The following is a 25,471-nucleotide window of genomic DNA, read 5'->3' as shown; positions in this document are numbered from 1 at the left end:
CTGTGTACTGTGTTGGGGGCATGGGTTTTGGGTAACTCAGGGCTTATGTGTAAGCGAAAGGAAGGAGATAGTTCAGCTCTTACTGATTGCTTCCTTTGGCTTTGGCTAAAAGGTGACCAGTCCTCTGGAGTTCTTGCTGAGAAATAGATATTGTGCCCCTTCCACCCCCGCCACCCCACCCCCGCCCCGCCCCAAAGCCCAATTCCTCCCTGATGAAATTTGAGGAGGTGGGCTTTGTCTTCTGCCGCTTAGCTTAGCCTTAATGAACATGTATAGCAGCCCACATCTCCCCCGTCACTGAATGTTTTATATCCTTTAGAGAAGTAGGGGAGATAGGTCTTTTATGGAAAATGTCAGAGTCAATTGCTGATAAGCATGACTCGGCAGTGTGCCCTCCCTTTTGGAGCAGCAAAGACAAACCAAAGGAGCTGCATGTGCATCAGCAGCCCCCATATCCTAAGACCCTGGAGGACCATTTACAGCAAAAACATATCCAGTTCTTCTGGGGTCTCCCGTCTCTGCACAGCGAGTCCTTGCCCTCTGCTGTTCATGTCTTGGCTGACAGTTCCTCAGTCTTTATTTTCAATGGAAACTCGAATGTCTCCACAGGCCAAGAATCACCAGTGCTTCCCGATCCCCTGCCTCTGTCCTTGCCTGAGATTCAGCCTGAACCCTTGCCTCAAACCCTGCCTCAATCTCAGCCCCTACCTCTCACTCAGGTCCAGTCCCAGGCCGACCCTCAATCCCCACTCCCAGGCATACCATCTGATCCTCTACCCCAGATTAGGATCTGTGGAGTAAGTCTCCACAGACCTCAGGAGGAGTCAGAGTCTCTCTCCTCATCTGAAATTCAACAGCTGGAATGGAATATTTTGCAGAAACAACAGGAAAATTTGTGGGGTTTACCCTCTGTGGTCCAAAGATCTCGAGAAGACTTTTGTCCATCAGCTCCTAACACTCCTCGCCACTGGGCCCCCCAGGCCCATGTTTCAATCTCCGTCCTTCCTGGGGAGTTTCCTCTCTGTGATGAACTTCGGAACCTCTCATTTCTCAGTCCTGATGTCCCGACACTCCCGGAGACACAAATCCAAAAGAGGAGCGATTTCCTGATGTGGAAGGAAAAGGAAAAGAGAAAAGATTCTTTTCCAGAACAACTTAGGCCAGACTACCAACTAAATTCTTCATGGAAAATGTCAGAGTCAATTGCTGATAAGCATGACTCGGCAGTGTGCCCTCCCTTTGGGAGCAGCAAAGACAAACCAAAGGAGCTGCATGTGCATCAGCAGCCCCCATATCCTAAGACCCTGGAGGACCATTTACAGCAAAAACCTATCCAGTTCTTCTGGGGTCTCCCGTCTCTGCACAGCGAGTCCTTGCCCTCTGCTGTTCATGTCTTGGCTGACAGTTCCTCAGTCTTTATTTTCAATGGAAACTCGAATGCCTCCACAGGCCAAGAATCACCAGTGCTTCCCGATCCCCTGCCTCTGTCCTTGCCTGAGATTCAGCCTGAACCCTTGCCTCAAACCCTGCCTCAATCTCAGCCCCTACCTCTCACTCAGGTCCAGTCCCAGGCCGACCCTCAATCCCCACTCCCAGGCATACCATCTGATCTTCTACCCCAGATTAGGATCTGTGGAGTAAGTCTCCACAGACCTCAGGAGGAGTCAGAGTCTCCCTCCTCATCTGAAATTCAACAGCTGGAATGGAACATTTTGCAGAAACAACAGGAAAATTTGTGGGGTTTACCCTCTGTGGTCCAAAGATCTCGGGAAGACTTTTGTCCATCAGCTCCTAACACTCCTCGCCAGTGGGCCCCCCAGGCCCACGTTTCAATCTCCGTCCTTCCTGGGGAGTTTCCTCTCAGTCATGAACTTCGGAAGAAACTAGAGCATCACCTTCGAAAGAGGTTCATCCAGCACGAGTGGGGCCTGCCCCACAGAATCTACGAGTCTGTGTCACTGAGATTGCCTCCAAATGGTTTTTCAGAGGCATCTGAGTCGGAGAGCAATAATGGAGTCTCACTGACCTCTGTGTTTAAGGGTCAGAGCAGCAAAAATGTAAATGTTGGATTGAGCCAAACTGGAAGCTTCCATGAGAGGAGCTCAGAAATGTTCCAGCTAGAGGAAGATGTGGGGAAAGATCTGGGACACAGCCTAGAGAATGGCCCAAAAGATCACCTGTTGAATGACCCAAAGAGCTCTTCAGGTAAGGATCTGGGGTATGACTCTGAGAAAGACCTAAACAGTCAGATGGTGAGTCTCTCAGAGAAAAATTCAAGGGTGTCAGCAAAGAGTCTAAGTCGGAGACAACTTGAAAATGTCCTAAAAGTACATTTGAGCAAGAAGTTGCAGGACATACATGAGGGTCGGCTCCCTGAGACTGTGCGTAATTCATGGCATGCTATCAAGCAAACATTGCTTCTTTCTGTGAAATCCCACACCCAAACAAAACAGAGAAGTTTGCCCTCATCAGTGGGTGAGGCCTACCCCCTGAATACCTTCCAGGACCTGACTTTTGTTGATTCCAGTCCACAACAGATGCTGGAAGCCCATATTAAAAGGTTTCCTATGAGGATGTTGTGGGCCCTTTCCCGCAAGGTCCTTGAATCCATACAGATCTTTAAATTGAAAGATGCCTCATGCCAGTCCTTGTCTCATGCCAACTTGCCCTCCTCAACCAATGTGATTTCTGAGGCAGACTCCAAATCTGGGAGCTTCAAGTCCTTGAGAGGAAGCTCTGCATCTCTCCATGGAGACAAAGTGGGAACAACAAATTCAGCCCCTGACCTGGATCGTTCTCTCCCTGCCACCTCACCTGTGGGCAAAGGAGGACAGAGGGTCCTGAGACAACCACGTTCTGATGTCAACCGTGGGCTGGCAGAGTGTGTTCAGAGAATTAAGGATGCCAGACAGACTCGTCTGCCTGTCTCCCTCTGCATCACAGGGAAAGCAGGTCATAGACAGACTCAACTAGACAACAGATATCCCCAAAAGCTGCTTGCAAAGCAAGCTGGGGCCTATGAGCCAAAGCGTAAGAGTGTGAGTTCCAGTGATAAAGGAGAAATGCAACAGGGCAAAAAGGTGGAGAAGTCAGAACCTGTTTCAATGCCCAGATGGTCTAGGGAGGTATTCACGGCTGAGGAGCTTGACACTCTTCAATTAAAAACTATTGACATGTTGGCAACTAGCAAGCCAGGGAGCTCCCAAATGATAAATGTGAATGAGAATAAAGTAGAAACTACCGTGACCACTGGAAGCCCCCCACCCAAATTACCAGTTCCCCAAGATCCTAAATCATTAGACCTTAAAGAACAACTGTTCAGTGAGTTGAACTTTAAACTGGAGAACAGGGAGCATAGCCAGGCTCAAGGCCAACCCACTGACACATCCCTTGCTTCAGATAACTTGACTAACGAGGCCTCACTGACTCATGCCCAGGGTGTCTCAGGTGGGGACATGGGAGCTTCCCAGGTGCTGCATGTCCATTTGGAGGACAGAGGAATCAGGATGGAGCAGCAGCAGGAACCTTGGGTCCCTAAGCATGCCTTAAGGAGGTGCCAGGATAAGAATTTCCCACCAACTGCAAAGAGAGTGAGCCCTCTGGAGCCCAAGGCAGAAGAGCTTGATCGAGGGGATAAAGGGTTCGGGACATCCCAACTTAGGAGGAAGCGTTTCCCTACTCAGGAGATGGTACTAGAGAAGACACTTGCGAGCAAGTCTTCCCAGATGCTATCACAGAAGGGACAGCCTCTTCCTGAAGGCCATATCAGAAAAAGAATGAAGCACTTCTTGCAATGGCTTTTTTCTGGGATAAAATACAAAAGGCAAGAAGATGCCCAGGAAAAGGGCAGCCCCATATCAACTGTGCAGAACAGAGGCCTAGTTAAAAGTAGAGCTGCCTTGACTGGGACAACTGAAGCTCAGAAAATCGCGACAGGCATCAGGAAGTTCCTAGATGAGAAACCGGGGTGTCAGTATGCAATGGATGTCACCTACTCTCAAGAGCCCCTTCCTTCCCCAGTGCAGTTTAGGAAAACTCAGCAAAAGGCGCAAGTGCAGGTCTGGACAGAGCCTGTCCAGGGGCATCCTTTCAACCACAGGGCTCCCTCCTGTAAACTGACAAATATCAAGTCCTGCCATCAAGAAGCTATCTTTGCTGGCCAGAGTTATCCTCCAAGTAGTACAAGACAGATCAGAGATAAGAAGAGACACTCCCAGAAAGTTGTGGCATTCAAGGACCAGCGACTGTGTCACAAACATCCCCCACCAGTGTCCCACAGGGAGCCTGTGCCCCATCCAAGCCCCACCCGCAGGCGTCAAGCTGGCCAGGCACCCACCACTGCGCTCAGCACTGCTGAAGGCCCTGTGTTCAGACATCTGTCTCTACTGTCTAGACAGAAAACACTGCCCCAGAATTTCCAGGGATGAAGACTTCCCATCCAGAAATAACTCCTTCCTTGTAGAGATTATTGATTCTCCCCAATAAATATTTATCTAATAATAGTGTATCTTTTCTGTGTACTGTGTACTGTGTTGGGGGCATGGGTTTTGGGTAACTCAGGGCTTATGTGTAAGCGAAAGGAAGGAGATAGTTCAGCTCTTACTGATTGCTTCCTTTGGCTTTGGCTAAAAGGTGACCAGTTCTCTGGAGTTCTTGCTGAGAAATAGATATTGTGCCCCTTCCACCCCCGCCACCCCACCCCCGCCCCGCCCCAAAGCCCATTTCCTCCCTGATGAAATTTGAGGAGGTGGGCTTTGTCTTCTGCCGCTTAGCTTAGCCTTAATGAACATGTATAGCAGCCCACATCTCCCCCGTCACTGAATGTTTTATATCCTTTAGAGAAGTAGGGGAGATAGGTCTTTTATGGAAAATGTCAGAGTCAATTGCTGATAAGCATGACTCGGCAGTGTGCCCTCCCTTTTGGAGCAGCAAAGACAAACCAAAGGAGCTGCATGTGCATCAGCAACCCCCATATCCTAAGACCCTGGAGGACCATTTACAGCAAAAACATATCCAGTTCTTCTGGGGTCTCCCGTCTCTGCACAGCGAGTCCTTGCCCTCTGCTGTTCATGTCTTGGCTGACAGTTCCTCAGTCTTTATTTTCAATGGAAACTCGAATGCCTCCACAGGCCAAGAATCACCAGTGCTTCCTGATCCCCTGCCTCTGTCCTTGCCTGAGATTCAGCCTGAACCCTTGCCTCAAACCCTGCCTCAATCTCAGCCCCTACCTCTCACTCAGGTCCAGTCCCAGGCCGACCTTCAATCCCCACTCCCAGGCATACCATCTGATCTTCTACCCCAGATTAGGATCTGTGGAGTAAGTCTCCACAGACCTCAGGAGGAGTCAGAGTCTCCCTCCTCATCTGAAATTCAACAGCTGGAATGGAACATTTTGCAGAAACAACAGGAAAATTTGTGGGGTTTACCCTCTGTGGTCCAAAGATCTCGGGAAGACTTTTGTCCATCAGCTCCTAACACTCCTCGCCACTGGGCCCCCCAGGCCCACGTTTCAATCTCCGTCCTTCCTGGGGAGTTTCCTCTCAGTGATGAACTTCGGAAGAAACTAGAGCATCACCTTCGAAAGAGGTTCATCCAGCACGAGTGGGGCCTGCCCCACAGAATCTACGAGTCTGTGTCACTGAGATTGCCTCCAAATGGTTTTTCAGAGGCATCTGAGTCGGAGAGCAATAATGGAGTCTCACTGACCTCTGTGTTTAAGGGTCAGAGCAGCAAAAATGTAAATGTTGGATTGAGCCAAACTGGAAGCTTCCATGAGAGGAGCTCAGAAATGTTCCAGCTAGAGGAAGATGTGGGGAAAGATCTGGGACACAGCCTAGAGAATGGCCCAAAAGATCACCTGTTGAATGACCCAAAGAGCTCTTCAGGTAAGGATCTGGGGTATGACTCTGAGAAAGACCTAAACAGTCAGATGGTGAGTCTCTCAGAGAAAAATTCAAGGGTGTCAGCAAAGAGTCTAAGTCGGAGACAACTTGAAAATGTCCTAAAAGTACATTTGAGCAAGAAGTTGGAGGACATACATGAGGGTCGGCTCCCTGAGACTGTGCGTAATTCATGGCATGCTATCAAGCAAACATTGCTTCTTTCTGTGAAATCCCACACCCAAACAAAACAGAGAAGTTTGCCCTCATCAGTGGGTGAGGCCTACCGCCTGAATACCTTCCAGGACCTGACTTTTGTTGATTCCAGCCCACAACAGATGCTGGAAGCCCATATTAAAAGGTTTCCTATGAGGATGTTGTGGGCCCTTCCCCGCAAGGTCCTTGAATCCATACAGATCTTTAAATTGAAAGATGCCTCATGCCAGTCCTTGTCTCATGCCAACTTGCCCTCCTCAACCAATGTGATTTCTGAGGCAGACTCCAAATCTGGGAGCTTCAAGTCCTTGAGAGGAAGCTCTGCATCTCTCCATGGAGACAAAGTGGGAACAACAAATTCAGCCCCTGACCTGGATCGTTCTCTCCCTGCCACCTCACCTGTGGGCAAAGGAGGACAGAGGGTCCTGAGACAACCACGCTCTGATGTCAACCGTGGGCTGGCAGAGGGTGTTCAGAGAATTAAGGATGCCAGACAGACTCGTCTGCCTGTGTCCCTCTGCATCACAGGGAAAGCAGGTCATAGACAGATTCAAGTAGCCAACAGATGTCCCCAAAAGCTGCTTGCAAAGCAAGCTGGGGCCTATGAGCCAAAGCGTAAGAGTGTGAGTTCCAGTGATAAAGGAGAAATGCAACAGGGCAAAAAGGTGGAGAAGTCAGAACCTGTTTCAATGCCCAGATGGTCTAGGGAGGTATTCACGGCTGAGGAGCTTGACACTCTTCAATTAAAAACTAGTGACATGTTGGCAACTAGCAAGCCAGGGAGCTCCCAAATGATAAATGTGAATGAGAATAAAGTAGAAACTACCGTGACCACTGGAAGCCCCCCACCCAAATTACCAGTTCCCCAAGATCCTAAATCATTAGACCTTAAAGAACAACTGTTCAGTGAGTTGAACTTTAAACTGGAGAACAGGGAGTATAGCCAGGCTCAAGGCCAACCCACTGACACATCCCTTGCTTCAGATAACTTGACTTACGAGGCCTCACTGACTCATGCCCAGGGTGTCTCAGGTGGGGACATGGGAGCTTCCCAGGTGCTGCATGTCCATTTGGAGGACAGAGGAATCAGGATGGAGCAGCAGCAGGAACCTTGGGTCCCTAAGCATGCCTTAAGGAGGTGCCAGGATAAGAATTTCCCACCAACTGCAAAGAGAGTGAGCCCTCTGGAGCCCAAGGCAGAAGAGCTTGATCGAGGGGATAAAGGGTTCGGGACATCCCAACTTAGGAGGAAGCGTTTCCCTACTCAGGAGATGGTACTAGGGAAGACACTTGCGAGCAAGTCTTCCCAGATCCTATCACAGAAGGGACAGCCTCTTCCTGAAGGCCATATCAGAAAAAGAATGAAGCACTTCTTGCAATGGCTTTTTTCTGGGATAAAATACAAAAGGCAAGAAGATGCCCAGGAAAAGGGCAGCCCCATATCAACTGTGCAGAACAGAGGCCTAGTTAAAAGTAGAGCTGCCTTGACTGGGACAACTGAAGCTCAGAAAATCGCGACAGGCATCAGGAAGTTCCTAGATGAGAAACCGGGGTGTCAGTATGCAATGGATGTCACCTACTCTCAAGAGCCCCTTCCTCCCCCAGTGCAGTTTAGGAAAACTCAGCAAAAGGCGCAAGTGCAGGTCTGGACAGAGCCTGTCCAGGGGCATCCTTTCAACCACAGGGCTCCCTCCTGTAAACTGACAAATATCAAGTCCTGCCATCAAGAAGCTATCTTTGCTGGCCAGAGTTATCCTCCAAGTAGTACAAGACAGATCAGAGATAAGAAGAGACACTCCCAGAAAGTTGTGGCATTCAAGGACCAGCGACTGTGTCACAAACATCCCCCACCAGTGTCCCACAGGGAATCTGTGCCCCATCCAAGCCCCACCCGCAGGCGTCAAGCTGGCCAGGCACCCACCGCTGCGCTCAGCACTGCTGAAGGCCCTGTGTTCAGACATCTGTCTCTACTGTCTAGACAGAAAACACTGCCCCAGAATTTCCAGGGATGAAGACTTCCCATCCAGAAATAACTCCTTCCTTGTAGAGATTATTGATTCTCCCCAATAAATATTTATCTAATAATAGTGTATCTTTTCTGTGTACTGTGTACTGTGTTGGGGGCATGGGTTTTGGGTAACTCAGGGCTTATGTGTAAGCGAAAGGAAGGAGATAGTTCAGCTCTTACTGATTGCTTCCTTTGGCTTTGGCTAAAAGGTGACCAGTCCTCTGGAGTTCTTGCTGAGAAATAGATATTGTGCCCCTTCCACCCCCGCCACCCCACCCCCGCCCCGCCCCAAAGCCCATTTCCTCCCTGATGAAATTTGAGGAGGTGGGCTTTTTCTTCTGCCGCTTAGCTTAGCCTTAATGAACATGTATAGCAGCCCACATCTCCCCCGTCACTGAATGTTTTATATCCTTTAGAGAAGTAGGGGAGATAGGTCTTTTATGGAAAATGTCAGAGTCAATTGCTGATAAGCATGACTCGGCAGTGTGCCCTCCCTTTTGGAGCAGCAAAGACAAACCAAAGGAGCTGCATGTGCATCAGCAGCCCCCATATCCTAAGACCCTGGAGGACCATTTACAGCAAAAACCTATCCAGTTCTTCTGGGGTCTCCCGTCTCTGCACAGCGAGTCCTTGCCCTCTGCTGTTCATGTCTTGGCTGACAGTTCCTCAGTCTTTATTTTCAATGGAAACTCGAATGCCTCCACAGGCCAAGAATCACCAGTGCTTCCCGATCCCCTGCCTCTGTCCTTGCCTGAGATTCAGCCTGAACCCTTGCCTCAAACCCTGCCTCAATCTCAGCCCCTACCTCTCACTCAGGTCTAGTCCCAGGCCGACCCTCAATCCCCACTCCCAGGCATACCATCTGATTCTCTACCCCAGATTAGGATCTGTGGAGTAAGTCTCCACAGACCTCAGGAGGAGTCAGAGTCTCTCTCCTCATCTGAAATTCAACAGCTGGAATGGAACATTTTGCAGAAACAACAGGAAAATTTGTGGGGTTTACCCTCTGTGGTCCAAAGGTCTCGAGAAGACTTTTGTCCATCAGCTCCTAACACTCCTCGCCACTGGGCCCCCCAGGCCCACGTTTCAATCTCCGTCCTTCCTGGGGAGTTTCCTCTCAGTGATGAACTTCGGAAGAAACTAGAGCATCACCTTCGAAAGAGGTTCATCCAGCACGAGTGGGGCCTGCCCCACAGAATCTACGAGTCTGTGTCACTGAGATTGCCTCCAAATGGTTTTTCAGAGGCATCTGAGTCGGAGAGCAATAATGGAGTCTCACTGACCTCTGTGTTTAAGGGTCAGAGCAGCAGAAATGTAAATGTTGGATTGAGCCAAACTGGAAGCTTCCATGAGAGGAGCTCAGAAATGTTCCAGCTAGAGGAAGATGTGGGGAAAGATCTGGGACACAGACTAGAGAATGGCCCAAAAGATCACCTGTTGAATGACCCAAAGAGCTCTTCAGGTAAGGATCTGGGGTATGACTCTGAGAAAGACCTAAACAGTCAGATGGTGAGTCTCTCAGAGAAAAATTCAAGGGTGTCAGCAAAGAGTCTAAGTCGGAGACAACTTGAAAATGTCCTAAAAGTACATTTGAGCAAGAAGTTGGAGGACATACATGAGGGTCGGCTCCCTGAGACTGTGCGTAATTCATGGCATGCTATCAAGCAAACATTGCTTCTTTCTGTGAAATCCCACACCCAAACAAAACAGAGAAGTTTGCCCTCATCAGTGGGTGAGGCCTACCCCCTGAATACCTTCCAGGACCTGACTTTTGTTGATTCCAGCCCACAACAGATGCTGGAAGCCCATATTAAAAGGTTTCCTATGAGGATGTTGTGGGCCCTTCCCCGCAAGGTCCTTGAATCCATACAGATCTTTAAATTGAAAGATGCCTCATGCCAGTCCTTGTCTCATGCCAACTTGCCCTCCTCAACCAATGTGATTTCTGAGGCAGACTCCAAATCTGGGAGCTTCAAGTCCTTGAGAGGAAGCTCTGCATCTCTCCATGGAGACAAAGTGGGAACAACAAATTCAGCCCCTGACCTGGATCATTCTCTCCCTGCCACCTCACCTGTGGGCAAAGGAGGACAGAGGGTCCTGAGACAACCACGCTCTGATGTCAACCATGGGCTGGCAGAGGGTGTTCAGAGAATTAAGGATGCCAGACAGACTCGTCTGCCTGTGTCCCTCTGCATCACAGGGAAAGCAGGTCATAGACAGATTCAAGTAGCCAACAGATGTCCCCAAAAGCTGCTTGCAAAGCAAGCTGGGGCCTATGAGCCAAAGCGTAAGAGTGTGAGTTCCAGTGATAAAGGAGAAATGCAACAGGGCAAAAAGGTGGAGAAGTCAGAACCTGTTTCAATGCCCAGATGGTCTAGGGAGGTATTCACGGCTGAGGAGCTTGACACTCTTCAATTAAAAACTAGTGACATGTTGGCAACTAGCAAGCCAGGGAGCTCCCAAATGATAAATGTGAATGAGAATAAAGTAGAAACTACCGTGACCACTGGAAGCCCCCCACCCAAATTACCAGTTCCCCAAGATCCTAAATCATTAGACCTTAAAGAACAACTGTTCAGTGAGTTGAACTTTAAACTGGAGAACAGGGAGTATAGCCAGGCTCAAGGCCAACCCACTGACACATCCCTTGCTTCAGATAACTTGACTTACGAGGCCTCACTGACTCATGCCCAGGGTGTCTCAGGTGGGGACATGGGAGCTTCCCAGGTGCTGCATGTCCATTTGGAGGACAGAGGAATCAGGATGGAGCAGCAGCAGGAACCTTGGGTCCCTAAGCATGCCTTAAGGAGGTGCCAGGATAAGAATTTCCCACCAACTGCAAAGAGAGTGAGCCCTCTGGAGCCCAAGGCAGAAGAGCTTGATCGAGGGGATAAAGGGTTCGGGACATCCCAACTTAGGAGGAAGCGTTTCCCTACTCAGGAGATGGTACTAGGGAAGACACTTGCGAGCAAGTCTTCCCAGATCCTATCACAGAAGGGACAGCCTCTTCCTGAAGGCCATATCAGAAAAAGAATGAAGCACTTCTTGCAATGGCTTTTTTCTGGGATAAAATACAAAAGGCAAGAAGATGCCCAGGAAAAGGGCAGCCCCATATCAACTGTGCAGAACAGAGGCCTAGTTAAAAGTAGAGCTGCCTTGACTGGGACAACTGAAGCTCAGAAAATCGCGACAGGCATCAGGAAGTTCCTAGATGAGAAACCGGGGTGTCAGTATGCAATGGATGTCACCTACTCTCAAGAGCCCCTTCCTCCCCCAGTGCAGTTTAGGAAAACTCAGCAAAAGGCGCAAGTGCAGGTCTGGACAGAGCCTGTCCAGGGGCATCCTTTCAACCACAGGGCTCCCTCCTGTAAACTGACAAATATCAAGTCCTGCCATCAAGAAGCTATCTTTGCTGGCCAGAGTTATCCTCCAAGTAGTACAAGACAGATCAGAGATAAGAAGAGACACTCCCAGAAAGTTGTGGCATTCAAGGACCAGCGACTGTGTCACAAACATCCCCCACCAGTGTCCCACAGGGAATCTGTGCCCCATCCAAGCCCCACCCGCAGGCGTCAAGCTGGCCAGGCACCCACCACTGCGCTCAGCACTGCTGAAGGCCCTGTGTTCAGACATCTGTCTCTACTGTCTAGACAGAAAACACTGCCCCAGAATTTCCAGGGATGAAGACTTCCCATCCAGAAATAACTCCTTCCTTGTAGAGATTATTGATTCTCCCCAATAAATATTTATCTAATAATAGTGTATCTTTTCTGTGTACTGTGTACTGTGTTGGGGGCATGGGTTTTGGGTAACTCAGGGCTTATGTGTAAGCGAAAGGAAGGAGATAGTTCAGCTCTTACTGATTGCTTCCTTTGGCTTTGGCTAAAAGGTGACCAGTCCTCTGGAGTTCTTGCTGAGAAATAGATATTGTGCCCCTTCCACCCCCGCCACCCCACCCCCGCCCCGCCCCAAAGCCCATTTCCTCCCTGATGAAATTTGAGGAGGTGGGCTTTTTCTTCTGCCGCTTAGCTTAGCCTTAATGAACATGTATAGCAGCCCACATCTCCCCCGTCACTGAATGTTTTATATCCTTTAGAGAAGTAGGGGAGATAGGTCTTTTATGGAAAATGTCAGAGTCAATTGCTGATAAGCATGACTCGGCAGTGTGCCCTCCCTTTTGGAGCAGCAAAGACAAACCAAAGGAGCTGCATGTGCATCAGCAGCCCCCATATCCTAAGACCCTGGAGGACCATTTACAGCAAAAACCTATCCAGTTCTTCTGGGGTCTCCCGTCTCTGCACAGCGAGTCCTTGCCCTCTGCTGTTCATGTCTTGGCTGACAGTTCCTCAGTCTTTATTTTCAATGGAAACTCGAATGCCTCCACAGGCCAAGAATCACCAGTGCTTCCCGATCCCCTGCCTCTGTCCTTGCCTGAGATTCAGCCTGAACCCTTGCCTCAAACCCTGCCTCAATCTCAGCCCCTACCTCTCACTCAGGTCTAGTCCCAGGCCGACCCTCAATCCCCACTCCCAGGCATACCATCTGATCCTCTACCCCAGATTAGGATCTGTGGAGTAAGTCTCCACAGACCTCAGGAGGAGTCAGAGTCTCTCTCCTCATCTGAAATTCAACAGCTGGAATGGAACATTTTGCAGAAACAACAGGAAAATTTGTGGGGTTTACCCTCTGTGGTCCAAAGGTCTCGAGAAGACTTTTGTCCATCAGCTCCTAACACTCCTCGCCACTGGGCCCCCCATGCCCATGTTTCAATCTCCGTCCTTCCTGGGGAGTTTCCTCTCTGTGATGAACTTCGGAACCTCTCATTTCTCAGTCCTGATGTCCCGACACTCCCGGAGACACAAATCCAAAAGAGGAGCGATTTCCTGATGTGGAAGGAAAAGGAAAAGAGAAAAGATTCTTTTCCAGAACAACTTAGGCCAGAATACCAACTAAATTCTTCATGGAAAATGTCAGAGTCAATTGCTGATAAGCATGACTCGGCAGTGTGCCCTCCCTTTGGGAGCAGCAAAGACAAACCAAAGGAGCTGCATGTGCATCAGCAGCCCCCATATCCTAAGACCCTGGAGGACCATTTACAGCAAAAACCTATCCAGTTCTTCTGGGGTCTCCCGTCTCTGCACAGCGAGTCCTTGCCCTCTGCTGTTCATGTCTTGGCTGACAGTTCCTCAGTCTTTATTTTCAATGGAAACTCGAATGCCTCCACAGGCCAAGAATCACCAGTGCCTCCCGATCCCCTGCCTCTGTCCTTGCCTGAGATTCAGCCTGAACCCTTGCCTCAAACCCTGCCTCAATCTCAGCCCCTACCTCTCACTCAGGTCCAGTCCCAGGCCGACCCTCAATCCCCACTCCCAGGCATACCATCTGATCTTCTACCCCAGATTAGGATCTGTGGAGTAAGTCTCCACAGACCTCAGGAGGAGTCAGAGTCTCCCTCCTCATCTGAAATTCAACAGCTGGAATGGAACATTTTGCAGAAACAACAGGAAAATTTGTGGGGTTTACCCTCTGTGGTCCAAAGATCTCGGGAAGACTTTTGTCCATCAGCTCCTAACACTCCTCGCCACTGGGCCCCCCAGGCCCACGTTTCAATCTCCGTCCTTCCTGGGGAGTTTCCTCTCAGTGATGAACTTCGGAAGAAACTAGAGCATCACCTTCGAAAGAGGTTCATCCAGCACGAGTGGGGCCTGCCCCACAGAATCTACGAGTCTGTGTCACTGAGATTGCCTCCAAATGGTTTTTCAGAGGCATCTGAGTCGGAGAGCAATAATGGAGTCTCACTGACCTCTGTGTTTAAGGGTCAGAGCAGCAAAAATGTAAATGTTGGATTGAGCCAAACTGGAAGCTTCCATGAGAGGAGCTCAGAAATGTTCCAGCTAGAGGAAGATGTGGGGAAAGATCTGGGACACAGCCTAGAGAATGGCCCAAAAGATCACCTGTTGAATGACCCAAAGAGCTCTTCAGGTAAGGATCTGGGGTATGACTCTGAGAAAGACCTAAACAGTCAGATGGTGAGTCTCTCAGAGAAAAATTCAAGGGTGTCAGCAAAGAGTCTAAGTCGGAGACAACTTGAAAATGTCCTAAAAGTACATTTGAGCAAGAAGTTGGAGGACATACATGAGGGTCGGCTCCCTGAGACTGTGCGTAATTCATGGCATGCTATCAAGCAAACATTGCTTCTTTCTGTGAAATCCCACACCCAAACAAAACAGAGAAGTTTGCCCTCATCAGTGGGTGAGGCCTACCCCCTGAATACCTTCCAGGACCTGACTTTTGTTGATTCCAGTCCACAACAGATGCTGGAAGCCCATATTAAAAGGTTTCCTATGAGGATGTTGTGGGCCCTTTCCCGCAAGGTCCTTGAATCCATACAGATCTTTAAATTGAAAGATGCCTCATGCCAGTCCTTGTCTCATGCCAACTTGCCCTCCTCAACCAATGTGATTTCTGAGGCAGACTCCAAATCTGAGAGCTTCAAGTCCTTGAGAGGAAGCTCTGCATCTCTCCATGGAGACAAAGTGGGAACAACAAATTCAGCCCCTGACCTGGATCGTTCTCTCCCTGCCACCTCACCTGTGGGCAAAGGAGGACAGAGGGTCCTGAGACAACCACGTTCTGATGTCAACCGTGGGCTGGCAGAGGGTGTTCAGAGAATTAAGGATGCCAGACAGACTCGTCTGCCTGTCTCCCTCTGCATCACAGGGAAAGCAGGTCATAGACAGACTCAACTAGCCAACAGATATCCCCAAAAGCTGCTTGCAAAGCAAGCTGGGCCCTATGAGCCAAAGCGTAAGAGTGTGAGTTCCAGTGATAAAGGAGAAATGCAACAGGGCAAAAAGGTGGAGAAGTCAGAACCTGTTTCAATGCCCAGATGGTCTAGGGAGGTATTCACGGCTGAGGAGCTTGACACTCTTCAATTAAAAACTAGTGACATGTTGGCAACTAGCAAGCCAGGGAGCTCCCAAATGATAAATGTGAATGAGAATAAAGTAGAAACTACCGTGACCACTGGAAGCCCCCCACCCAAATTACCAGTTCCCCAAGATCCTAAATCATTAGACCTTAAAGAACAACTGTTCAGTGAGTTGAACTTTAAACTGGAGAACAGGGAGTATAGCCAGGCTCAAGGCCAACCCACTGACACATCCCTTGCTTCAGATAACTTGACTTACGAGGCCTCACTGACTCATGCCCAGGGTGTCTCAGGTGGGGACATGGGAGCTTCCCAGGTGCTGCATGTCCATTTGGAGGACAGAGGAATCAGGATGGAGCAGCAGCAGGAACCTTGGGTCCCTAAGCATGCCTTAAGGAGGTGCCAGGATAAGAATTTCCCACCAACTGCAAAGAGAGTGAGCCCTCTGGAGCCCAAGGCAGAAGAGCTTGATCGAGGGGATAAAGGGTTCGGGACATCCCAACTTAGGAGGAAGCGTTTCCCTACTCAGGAGATGGTACTAGGGAAGACACTTGCGAGCAAGTCTTCCCAGATCCTATCACAGAAGGGACAGCCTCTTCCTGAAGGCCATATCAGAAAAAGAATGAAGCACTTCTTGCAATGGCTTTTTTCTGGGATAAAATACAAAAGGCAAGAAGATGCCCAGGAAAAGGGCAGCCCCATATCAACTGTGCAGAACAGAGGCCTAGTTAAAAGTAGAGCTGCCTTGACTGGGACAACTGAAGCTCAGAAAATCGCGACAGGCATCAGGAAGTTCCTAGATGAGAAACCGGGGTGTCAGTATGCAATGGATGTCACCTACTCTCAAGAGCCCCTTCCTCCCCCAGTGCAGTTTAGGAAAACTCAGCAAAAGGCGCAAGTGCAGGTCTGGACAGAGCCTGTCCAGGGGCATCCTTTCAACCACAGGGCTCCCTCCTGTAAACTGACAAATATCAAGTCCTGCCATCAAGAAGCTATCTTTGCTGGCCAGAGTTATCCTCCAAGTAGTACAAGACAGATCAGAGATAAGAAGAGACACTCCCAGAAAGTTGTGGCATTCAAGGACCAGCGACTGTGTCACAAACATCCCCCACCAGTGTCCCACAGGGAATCTGTGCCCCATCCAAGCCCCACCCGCAGGCGTCAAGCTGGCCAGGCACCCACCACTGCGCTCAGCACTGCTGAAGGCCCTGTGTTCAGACATCTGTCTCTACTGTCTAGACAGAAAACACTGCCCCAGAATTTCCAGGGATGAAGACTTCCCATCCAGAAATAACTCCTTCCTTGTAGAGATTATTGATTCTCCCCAATAAATATTTATCTAATAATAGTGTATCTTTTCTGTGTACTGTGTACTGTGTTGGGGGCATGGGTTTTGGGTAACTCAGGGCTTATGTGTAAGCGAAAGGAAGGAGATAGTTCAGCTCTTACTGATTGCTTCCTTTGGCTTTGGCTAAAAGGTGACCAGTCCTCTGGAGTTCTTGCTGAGAAATAGATATTGTGCCCCTTCCACCCCCGCCACCCCACCCCCGCCCCGCCCCAAAGCCCATTTCCTCCCTGATGAAATTTGAGGAGGTGGGCTTTTTCTTCTGCCGCTTAGCTTAGCCTTAATGAACATGTATAGCAGCCCACATCTCCCCCGTCACTGAATGTTTTATATCCTTTAGAGAAGTAGGGGAGATAGGTCTTTTATGGAAAATGTCAGAGTCAATTGCTGATAAGCATGACTCGGCAGTGTGCCCTCCCTTTTGGAGCAGCAAAGACAAACCAAAGGAGCTGCATGTGCATCAGCAGCCCCCATATCCTAAGACCCTGGAGGACCATTTACAGCAAAAACCTATCCAGTTCTTCTGGGGTCTCCCGTCTCTGCACAGCGAGTCCTTGCCCTCTGCTGTTCATGTCTTGGCTGACAGTTCTCAGTCTTTATTTTCAATGGAAACTCGAATGCCTCCACAGGCCAAGAATCACCAGTGCCTCCCGATCCCCTGCCTCTGTCCTTGCCTGAGATTCAGCCTGAACCCTTGCCTCAAACCCTGCCTCAATCTCAGCCCCTACCTCTCACTCAGGTCCAGTCCCAGGCCGACCCTCAATCCCCACTCCCAGGCATACCATCTGATCTTCTACCCCAGATTAGGATCTGTGGAGTAAGTCTCCACAGACCTCAGGAGGAGTCAGAGTCTCCCTCCTCATCTGAAATTCAACAGCTGGAATGGAACATTTTGCAGAAACAACAGGAAAATTTGTGGGGTTTACCCTCTGTGGTCCAAAGGTCTCGGGAAGACTTTTGTCCATCAGCTCCTAACACTCCTCGCCACTGGGCCCCCCAGGCCCACGTTTCAATCTCCGTCCTTCCTGGGGAGTTTCCTCTCAGTGATGAACTTCGGAAGAAACTAGAGCATCACCTTCGAAAGAGGTTCATCCAGCACGAGTGGGGCCTGCCCCACAGAATCTACGAGTCTGTGTCACTGAGATTGCCTCCAAATGGTTTTTCAGAGGCATCTGAGTCGGAGAGCAATAATGGAGTCTCACTGACCTCTGTGTTTAAGGGTCAGAGCAGCAAAAATGTAAATGTTGGATTGAGCCAAACTGGAAGCTTCCATGAGAGGAGCTCAGAAATGTTCCAGCTAGAGGAAGATGTGGGGAAAGATCTGGGACACAGCCTAGAGAATGGCCCAAAAGATCACCTGTTGAATGACCCAAAGAGCTCTTCAGGTAAGGATCTGGGGTATGACTCTGAGAAAGACCTAAACAGTCAGATGGTGAGTCTCTCAGAGAAAAATTCAAGGGTGTCAGCAAAGAGTCTAAGTCGGAGACAACTTGAAAATGTCCTAAAAGTACATTTGAGCAAGAAGTTGGAGGACATACATGAGGGTCGGCTCCCTGAGACTGTGCGTAATTCATGGCATGCTATCAAGCAAACATTGCTTCTTTCTGTGAAATCCCACACCCAAACAAAACAGAGAAGTTTGCCCTCATCAGTGGGTGAGGCCTACCCCCTGAATACCTTCCAGGACCTGACTTTTGTTGATTCCAGTCCACAACAGATGCTGGAAGCCCATATTAAAAGGTTTCCTATGAGGATGTTGTGGGCCCTTTCCCGCAAGGTCCTTGAATCCATACAGATCTTTAAATTGAAAGATGCCTCATGCCAGTCCTTGCCTCATGCCAACTTGCCCTCCTCAACCAATGTGATTTCTGAGGCAGACTCCAAATCTGAGAGCTTCAAGTCCTTGAGAGGAAGCTCTGCATCTCTCCATGGAGACAAAGTGGGAACAACAAATTCAGCCCCTGACCTGGATCGTTCTCTCCCTGCCACCTCACCTGTGGGCAAAGGAGGACAGAGGGTCCTGAGACAACCACGTTCTGATGTCAACCGTGGGCTGGCAGAGGGTATTCAGAGAATTAAGGATGCCAGACAGACTCGTCTGCCTGTCTCCCTCTGCATCACAGGGAATGCAGGTCATAGACAGACTCAACTAGCCAACAGATATCCCCAAAAGCTGCTTGCAAAGCAAGCTGGGCCCTATGAGCCAAAGCGTAAGAGTGTGAGTTCCAGTGATAAAGGAGAAATGCAACAGGGCAAAAAGGTGGAGAAGTCAGAACCTGTTTCAATGCCCAGATGGTCTAGGGAGGTATTCACGGCTGAGGAGCTTGACACTCTTCAATTAAAAACTAGTGACATGTTGGCAACTAGCAAGCCAGGGAGCTCCCAAATGATAAATGTGAATGAGAATAAAGTAGAAACTACCGTGACCACTGGAAGCCCCCCACCCAAATTACCAGTTCCCCAAGATCCTAAATCATTAGACCTTAAAGAACAACTGTTCAGTGAGTTGAACTTTAAACTGGAGAACAGGGAGCATAGCCAGGCTCAAGGCCAACCCACTGACACATCCCTTGCTTCAGATAACTTGACTAACGAGGCCTCACTGACTCATGCCCAGGGTGTCTCAGGTGGGGACATGGGAGCTTCCCAGGTGCTGCATGTCCATTTGGAGGACAGAGGAATCAGGATGGAGCAGCAGCAGGAACCTTGGGTCCCTAAGCATGCCTTAAGGAGGTGCCAGGATAAGAATTTCCCACCAACTGCAAAGAGAGTGAGCCCTCTGGAGCCCAAGGCAGAAGAGCTTGATCGAGGGGATAAAGGGTTCGGGACATCCCAACTTAGGAGGAAGCGTTTCCCTACTCAGGAGATGGTACTAGAGAAGACACTTGCGAGCAAGTCTTCCCAGATGCTATCACAGAAGGGACAGCCTCTTCCTGAAGGCCATATCAGAAAAAGAATGAAGCACTTCTTGCAATGGCTTTTTTCTGGGATAAAATACAAAAGGCAAGAAGATGCCCAGGAAAAGGGCAGCCCCATATCAACTGTGCAGAACAGAGGCCTAGTTAAAAGTAGAGCTGCCTTGACTGGGACAACTGAAGCTCAGAAAATCGCGACAGGCATCAGGAAGTTCCTAGATGAGAAACCGGGGTGTCAGTATGCAATGGATGTCACCTACTCTCAAGAGCCCCTTCCTTCCCCAGTGCAGTTTAGGAAAACTCAGCAAAAGGCGCAAGTGCAGGTCTGGACAGAGCCTGTCCAGGGGCATCCTTTCAACCACAGGGCTCCCTCCTGTAAACTGACAAATATCAAGTCCTGCCATCAAGAAGCTATCTTTGCTGGCCAGAGTTATCCTCCAAGTAGTACAAGACAGATCAGAGATAAGAAGAGACACTCCCAGAAAGTTGTGGCATTCAAGGACCAGCGACTGTGTCACAAACATCCCCCACCAGTGTCCCACAGGGAGCCTGTGCCCCATCCAAGCCCCACCCGCAGGCGTCAAGCTGGCCAGGCACCCACCACTGCGCTCAGCACTGCTGAAGGCCCTGTGTTCAGACATCTGTCTCTACTGTCTAGACAGAAAACACTGCCCCAGAATTTCCAGGGATGAAGACTTCCCATCCAGAAATAACTCCTTCCTTGTAGAGATTATTGATTCTCCCCAATAAATATTTATCTAATAATAGTGTATCTTTTCTGTGTACTGTGTACTGTGTTGGGGGCATGGGTTTTGGGTAACTCAGGGCTTATGTGTAAGCGAAAGGAAGGAGATAGTTCAGCTCTTACTGATTGCTTCCTTTGGCTTTGGCTAAAAGGTGACCAGTCCTCTGGAGTTCTTGCTGAGAAATAGATATTGTGCCCCTTCCACCCCCGCCACCCCACCCCCGCCCCGACCCAAAGCCCATTTCCTCCCTGATGAAATTTGAGGAGGTGGGCTTTGTCTTCTGCCGCTTAGCTTAGCCTTAATGAACATGTATAGCAGCCCACATCTCCCCCGTCACTGAATGTTTTATATCCTTTAGAGAAGTAGGGGAGATAGGTCTTTTATGGAAAATGTCAGAGTCAATTGCTGATAAGCATGACTCGGCAGTGTGCCCTCCCTTTTGGAGCAGCAAAGACAAACCAAAGGAGCTGCATGTGCATCAGCAGCCCCCATATCCTAAGACCCTGGAGGACCATTTACAACAAAAACCTATCCAGTTCTTCTGGGGTCTCCCGTCTCTGCACAGCGAGTCCTTGCCCTCTGCTGTTCATGTCTTGGCTGACAGTTCCTCAGTCTTTATTTTCAAAGGAAACTCGAATGCCTCCACAGGCCAAGAATCACCAGTGCTTCCCGATCCCCTGCCTCTGTCCTTGCCTGAGATTCAGCCTGAACCCTTGCCTTAAACCCTGCCTCAATCTCAGCCCCTACCTCTCACTCAGGTCCAGTCCCAGGCCGACCCTCAATCCCCACTCCCAGGCATACCATCTGATCTTCTACCCCAGATTAGGATCTGTGGAGTAAGTCTCCACAGACCTCAGGAGGAGTCAGAGTCTCTCTCCTCATCTGAAATTCAACAGCTGGAATGGAATATTTTGCAGAAACAACAGGAAAATTTGTGGGGTTTACCCTCTGTGGTCCAAAGATCTCGAGAAGACTTTTGTCCATCAGCTCCTAACACTCCTCGCCACTGGGCCCCCCAGGCCCATGTTTCAATCTCCGTCCTTCCTGGGGAGTTTCCTCTCTGTGATGAACTTCGGAACCTCTCATTTCTCAGTCCTGATGTCCCGACACTCCCGGAGACACAAATCCAAAAGAGGAGCGATTTCCTGATGTGGAAGGAAAAGGAAAAGAGAAAAGATTCTTTTCCAGAACAACTTAGGCCAGACTACCAACTAAATTCTTCATGGAAAATGTCAGAGTCAATTGCTGATAAGCATGACTCGGCAGTGTGCCCTCCCTTTGGGAGCAGCAAAGACAAACCAAAGGAGCTGCATGTGCATCAGCAGCCCCCATATCCTAAGACCCTGGAGGACCATTTACAGCAAAAACCTATCCAGTTCTTCTGGGGTCTCCCGTCTCTGCACAGCGAGTCCTTGCCCTCTGCTGTTCATGTCTTGGCTGACAGTTCCTCAGTCTTTATTTTCAATGGAAACTCGAATGCCTCCACAGGCCAAGAATCACCAGTGCTTCCCGATCCCCTGCCTCTGTCCTTGCCTGAGATTCAGCCTGAACCCTTGCCTCAAACCCTGCCTCAATCTCAGCCCCTACCTCTCACTCAGGTCCAGTCCCAGGCCGACCCTCAATCCCCACTCCCAGGCATACCATCTGATCTTCTACCCCAGATTAGGATCTGTGGAGTAAGTCTCCACAGACCTCAGGAGGAGTCAGAGTCTCCCTCCTCATCTGAAATTCAACAGCTGGAATGGAACATTTTGCAGAAACAACAGGAAAATTTGTGGGGTTTACCCTCTGTGGTCCAAAGATCTCGGGAAGACTTTTGTCCATCAGCTCCTAACACTCCTCGCCACTGGGCCCCCCAGGCCCACGTTTCAATCTCCGTCCTTCCTGGGGAGTTTCCTCTCAGTGATGAACTTCGGAAGAAACTAGAGCATCACCTTCGAAAGAGGTTCATCCAGCACGAGTGGGGCCTGCCCCACAGAATCTACGAGTCTGTGTCACTGAGATTGCCTCCAAATGGTTTTTCAGAGGCATCTGAGTCGGAGAGCAATAATGGAGTCTCACTGACCTCTGTGTTTAAGGGTCAGAGCAGCAAAAATGTAAATGTTGGATTGAGCCAAACTGGAAGCTTCCATGAGAGGAGCTCAGAAATGTTCCAGCTAGAGGAAGATGTGGGGAAAGATCTGGGACACAGCCTAGAGAATGGCCCAAAAGATCACCTGTTGAATGACCCAAAGAGCTCTTCAGGTAAGGATCTGGGGTATGACTCTGAGAAAGACCTAAACAGTCAGATGGTGAGTCTCTCAGAGAAAAATTCAAGGGTGTCAGCAAAGAGTCTAAGTCGGAGACAACTTGAAAATGTCCTAAAAGTACATTTGAGCAAGAAGTTGGAGGACATACATGAGGGTCGGCTCCCTGAGACTGTGCGTAATTCATGGCATGCTATCAAGCAAACATTGCTTCTTTCTGTGAAATCCCACACCCAAACAAAACAGAGAAGTTTGCCCTCATCAGTGGGTGAGGCCTACCCCCTGAATACCTTCCAGGACCTGACTTTTGTTGATTCCAGTCCACAACAGATGCTGGAAGCCCATATTAAAAGGTTTCCTATGAGGATGTTGTGGGCCCTTTCCCGCAAGGTCCTTGAATCCATACAGATCTTTAAATTGAAAGATGCCTCATGCCAGTCCTTGTCTCATGCCAACTTGCCCTCCTCAACCAATGTGATTTCTGAGGCAGACTCCAAATCTGAGAGCTTCAAGTCCTTGAGAGGAAGCTCTGCATCTCTCCATGGAGACAAAGTGGGAACAACAAATTCAGCCCCTGACCTGGATCGTTCTCTCCCTGCCACCTCACCTGTGGGCAAAGGAGGACAGAGGGTCCTGAGACAACCACGTTCTGATGTCAACCGTGGGCTGGCAGAGGGTATTCAGAGAATTAAGGATGCCAGACAGACTCGTCTGCCTGTCTCCCTCTGCATCACAGGGAATGCAGGTCATAGACAGACTCAACTAGCCAACAGATATCCCCAAAAGCTGCTTGCAAAGCAAGCTGGGCCCTATGAGCCAAAGCGTAAGAGTGTGAGTTCCAGTGATAAAGGAGAAATGCAACAGGGCAAAAAGGTGGAGAAGTCAGAACCTGTTTCAATGCCCAGATGGTCTAGGGAGGTATTCACGGCTGAGGAGCTTGACACTCTTCAATTAAAAACTAGTGACATGTTGGCAACTAGCAAGCCAGGGAGCTCCCAAATGATAAATGTGAATGAGAATAAAGTAGAAACTACCGTGACCACTGGAAGCCCCCCACCCAAATTACCAGTTCCCCAAGATCCTAAATCATTAGACCTTAAAGAACAACTGTTCAGTGAGTTGAACTTTAAACTGGAGAACAGGGAGCATAGCCAGGCTCAAGGCCAACCCACTGACACATCCCTTGCTTCAGATAACTTGACTAACGAGGCCTCACTGACTCATGCCCAGGGTGTCTCAGGTGGGGACATGGGAGCTTCCCAGGTGCTGCATGTCCATTTGGAGGACAGAGGAATCAGGATGGAGCAGCAGCAGGAACCTTGGGTCCCTAAGCATGCCTTAAGGAGGTGCCAGGATAAGAATTTCCCACCAACTGCAAAGAGAGTGAGCCCTCTGGAGCCCAAGGCAGAAGAGCTTGATCGAGGGGATAAAGGGTTCGGGACATCCCAACTTAGGAGGAAGCGTTTCCCTACTCAGGAGATGGTACTAGAGAAGACACTTGCGAGCAAGTCTTCCCAGATGCTATCACAGAAGGGACAGCCTCTTCCTGAAGGCCATATCAGAAAAAGAATGAAGCACTTCTTGCAATGGCTTTTTTCTGGGATAAAATACAAAAGGCAAGAAGATGCCCAGGAAAAGGGCAGCCCCATATCAACTGTGCAGAACAGAGGCCTAGTTAAAAGTAGAGCTGCCTTGACTGGGACAACTGAAGCTCAGAAAATCGCGACAGGCATCAGGAAGTTCCTAGATGAGAAACCGGGGTGTCAGTATGCAATGGATGTCACCTACTCTCAAGAGCCCCTTCCTTCCCCAGTGCAGTTTAGGAAAACTCAGCAAAAGGCGCAAGTGCAGGTCTGGACAGAGCCTGTCCAGGGGCATCCTTTCAACCACAGGGCTCCCTCCTGTAAACTGACAAATATCAAGTCCTGCCATCAAGAAGCTATCTTTGCTGGCCAGAGTTATCCTCCAAGTAGTACAAGACAGATCAGAGATAAGAAGAGACACTCCCAGAAAGTTGTGGCATTCAAGGACCAGCGACTGTGTCACAAACATCCCCCACCAGTGTCCCACAGGGAGCCTGTGCCCCATCCAAGCCCCACCCGCAGGCGTCAAGCTGGCCAGGCACCCACCACTGCGCTCAGCACTGCTGAAGGCCCTGTGTTCAGACATCTGTCTCTACTGTCTAGACAGAAAACACTGCCCCAGAATTTCCAGGGATGAAGACTTCCCATCCAGAAATAACTCCTTCCTTGTAGAGATTATTGATTCTCCCCAATAAATATTTATCTAATAATAGTGTATCTTTTCTGTGTACTGTGTACTGTGTTGGGGGCATGGGTTTTGGGTAACTCAGGGCTTATGTGTAAGCGAAAGGAAGGAGATAGTTCAGCTCTTACTGATTGCTTCCTTTGGCTTTGGCTAAAAGGTGACCAGTCCTCTGGAGTTCTTGCTGAGAAATAGATATTGTGCCCCTTCCACCCCCGCCACCCCACCCCCGCCCCGACCCAAAGCCCATTTCCTCCCTGATGAAATTTGAGGAGGTGGGCTTTGTCTTCTGCCGCTTAGCTTAGCCTTAATGAACATGTATAGCAGCCCACATCTCCCCCGTCACTGAATGTTTTATATCCTTTAGAGAAGTAGGGGAGATAGGTCTTTTATGGAAAATGTCAGAGTCAATTGCTGATAAGCATGACTCGGCAGTGTGCCCTCCCTTTTGGAGCAGCAAAGACAAACCAAAGGAGCTGCATGTGCATCAGCAGCCCCCATATCCTAAGACCCTGGAGGACCATTTACAACAAAAACCTATCCAGTTCTTCTGGGGTCTCCCGTCTCTGCACAGCGAGTCCTTGCCCTCTGCTGTTCATGTCTTGGCTGACAGTTCCTCAGTCTTTATTTTCAAAGGAAACTCGAATGCCTCCACAGGCCAAGAATCACCAGTGCTTCCCGATCCCCTGCCTCTGTCCTTGCCTGAGATTCAGCCTGAACCCTTGCCTTAAACCCTGCCTCAATCTCAGCCCCTACCTCTCACTCAGGTCCAGTCCCAGGCCGACCCTCAATCCCCACTCCCAGGCATACCATCTGATCTTCTACCCCAGATTAGGATCTGTGGAGTAAGTCTCCACAGACCTCAGGAGGAGTCAGAGTCTCTCTCCTCATCTGAAATTCAACAGCTGGAATGGAATATT

General features: G+C 49.5%; 3 protein-coding genes across 3 annotated transcripts in view; all 3 read left to right on the top strand.

Annotated features, from left to right (window-relative positions):
- Positions 1–25,471, top strand: part of LOC308611350 (spermatogenesis-associated protein 31D4-like) — a gene marked incomplete at its 3' end in the record, with an annotated part of 105,658 nt that overhangs the window by 49,491 nt on the left and 30,696 nt on the right.
- LOC308611380 (spermatogenesis-associated protein 31D1-like) lies at positions 924–4,448 on the top strand (the record flags this gene model as incomplete). The annotated part of the gene is given in 2 exon segments (XM_081260187.1): positions 924–4,424; positions 4,428–4,448. Coding segments are annotated over 2 exon segments (3,522 nt in total), but the record flags the coding sequence as incomplete, so codon positions are not given.
- On the top strand, positions 6,854–24,506 carry LOC308611379 (spermatogenesis-associated protein 31D1-like; the record flags this gene model as incomplete). The annotated part of the gene is made up of 5 exons (XM_081260186.1): positions 6,854–7,649; positions 12,829–14,876; positions 18,982–19,146; positions 19,756–19,805; positions 21,002–24,506. The coding sequence occupies 5 exons, from the start codon at positions 6,854–6,856 to the stop codon at positions 24,504–24,506; spliced, it is 6,564 nt and encodes a 2,187-aa protein (XP_081116312.1).

The sequence above is a fragment of the Mesoplodon bidens genome, assembly GCF_964165515.1.
Source record: "Mesoplodon bidens genome assembly, contig: HAP1_SCAFFOLD_72, whole genome shotgun sequence".
NCBI lineage: Eukaryota > Metazoa > Chordata > Mammalia > Artiodactyla > Ziphiidae > Mesoplodon > Mesoplodon bidens.
Note: the sequence above shows the minus strand (reverse complement) of the source record. Positions and strands in the feature narration are given on the sequence as shown.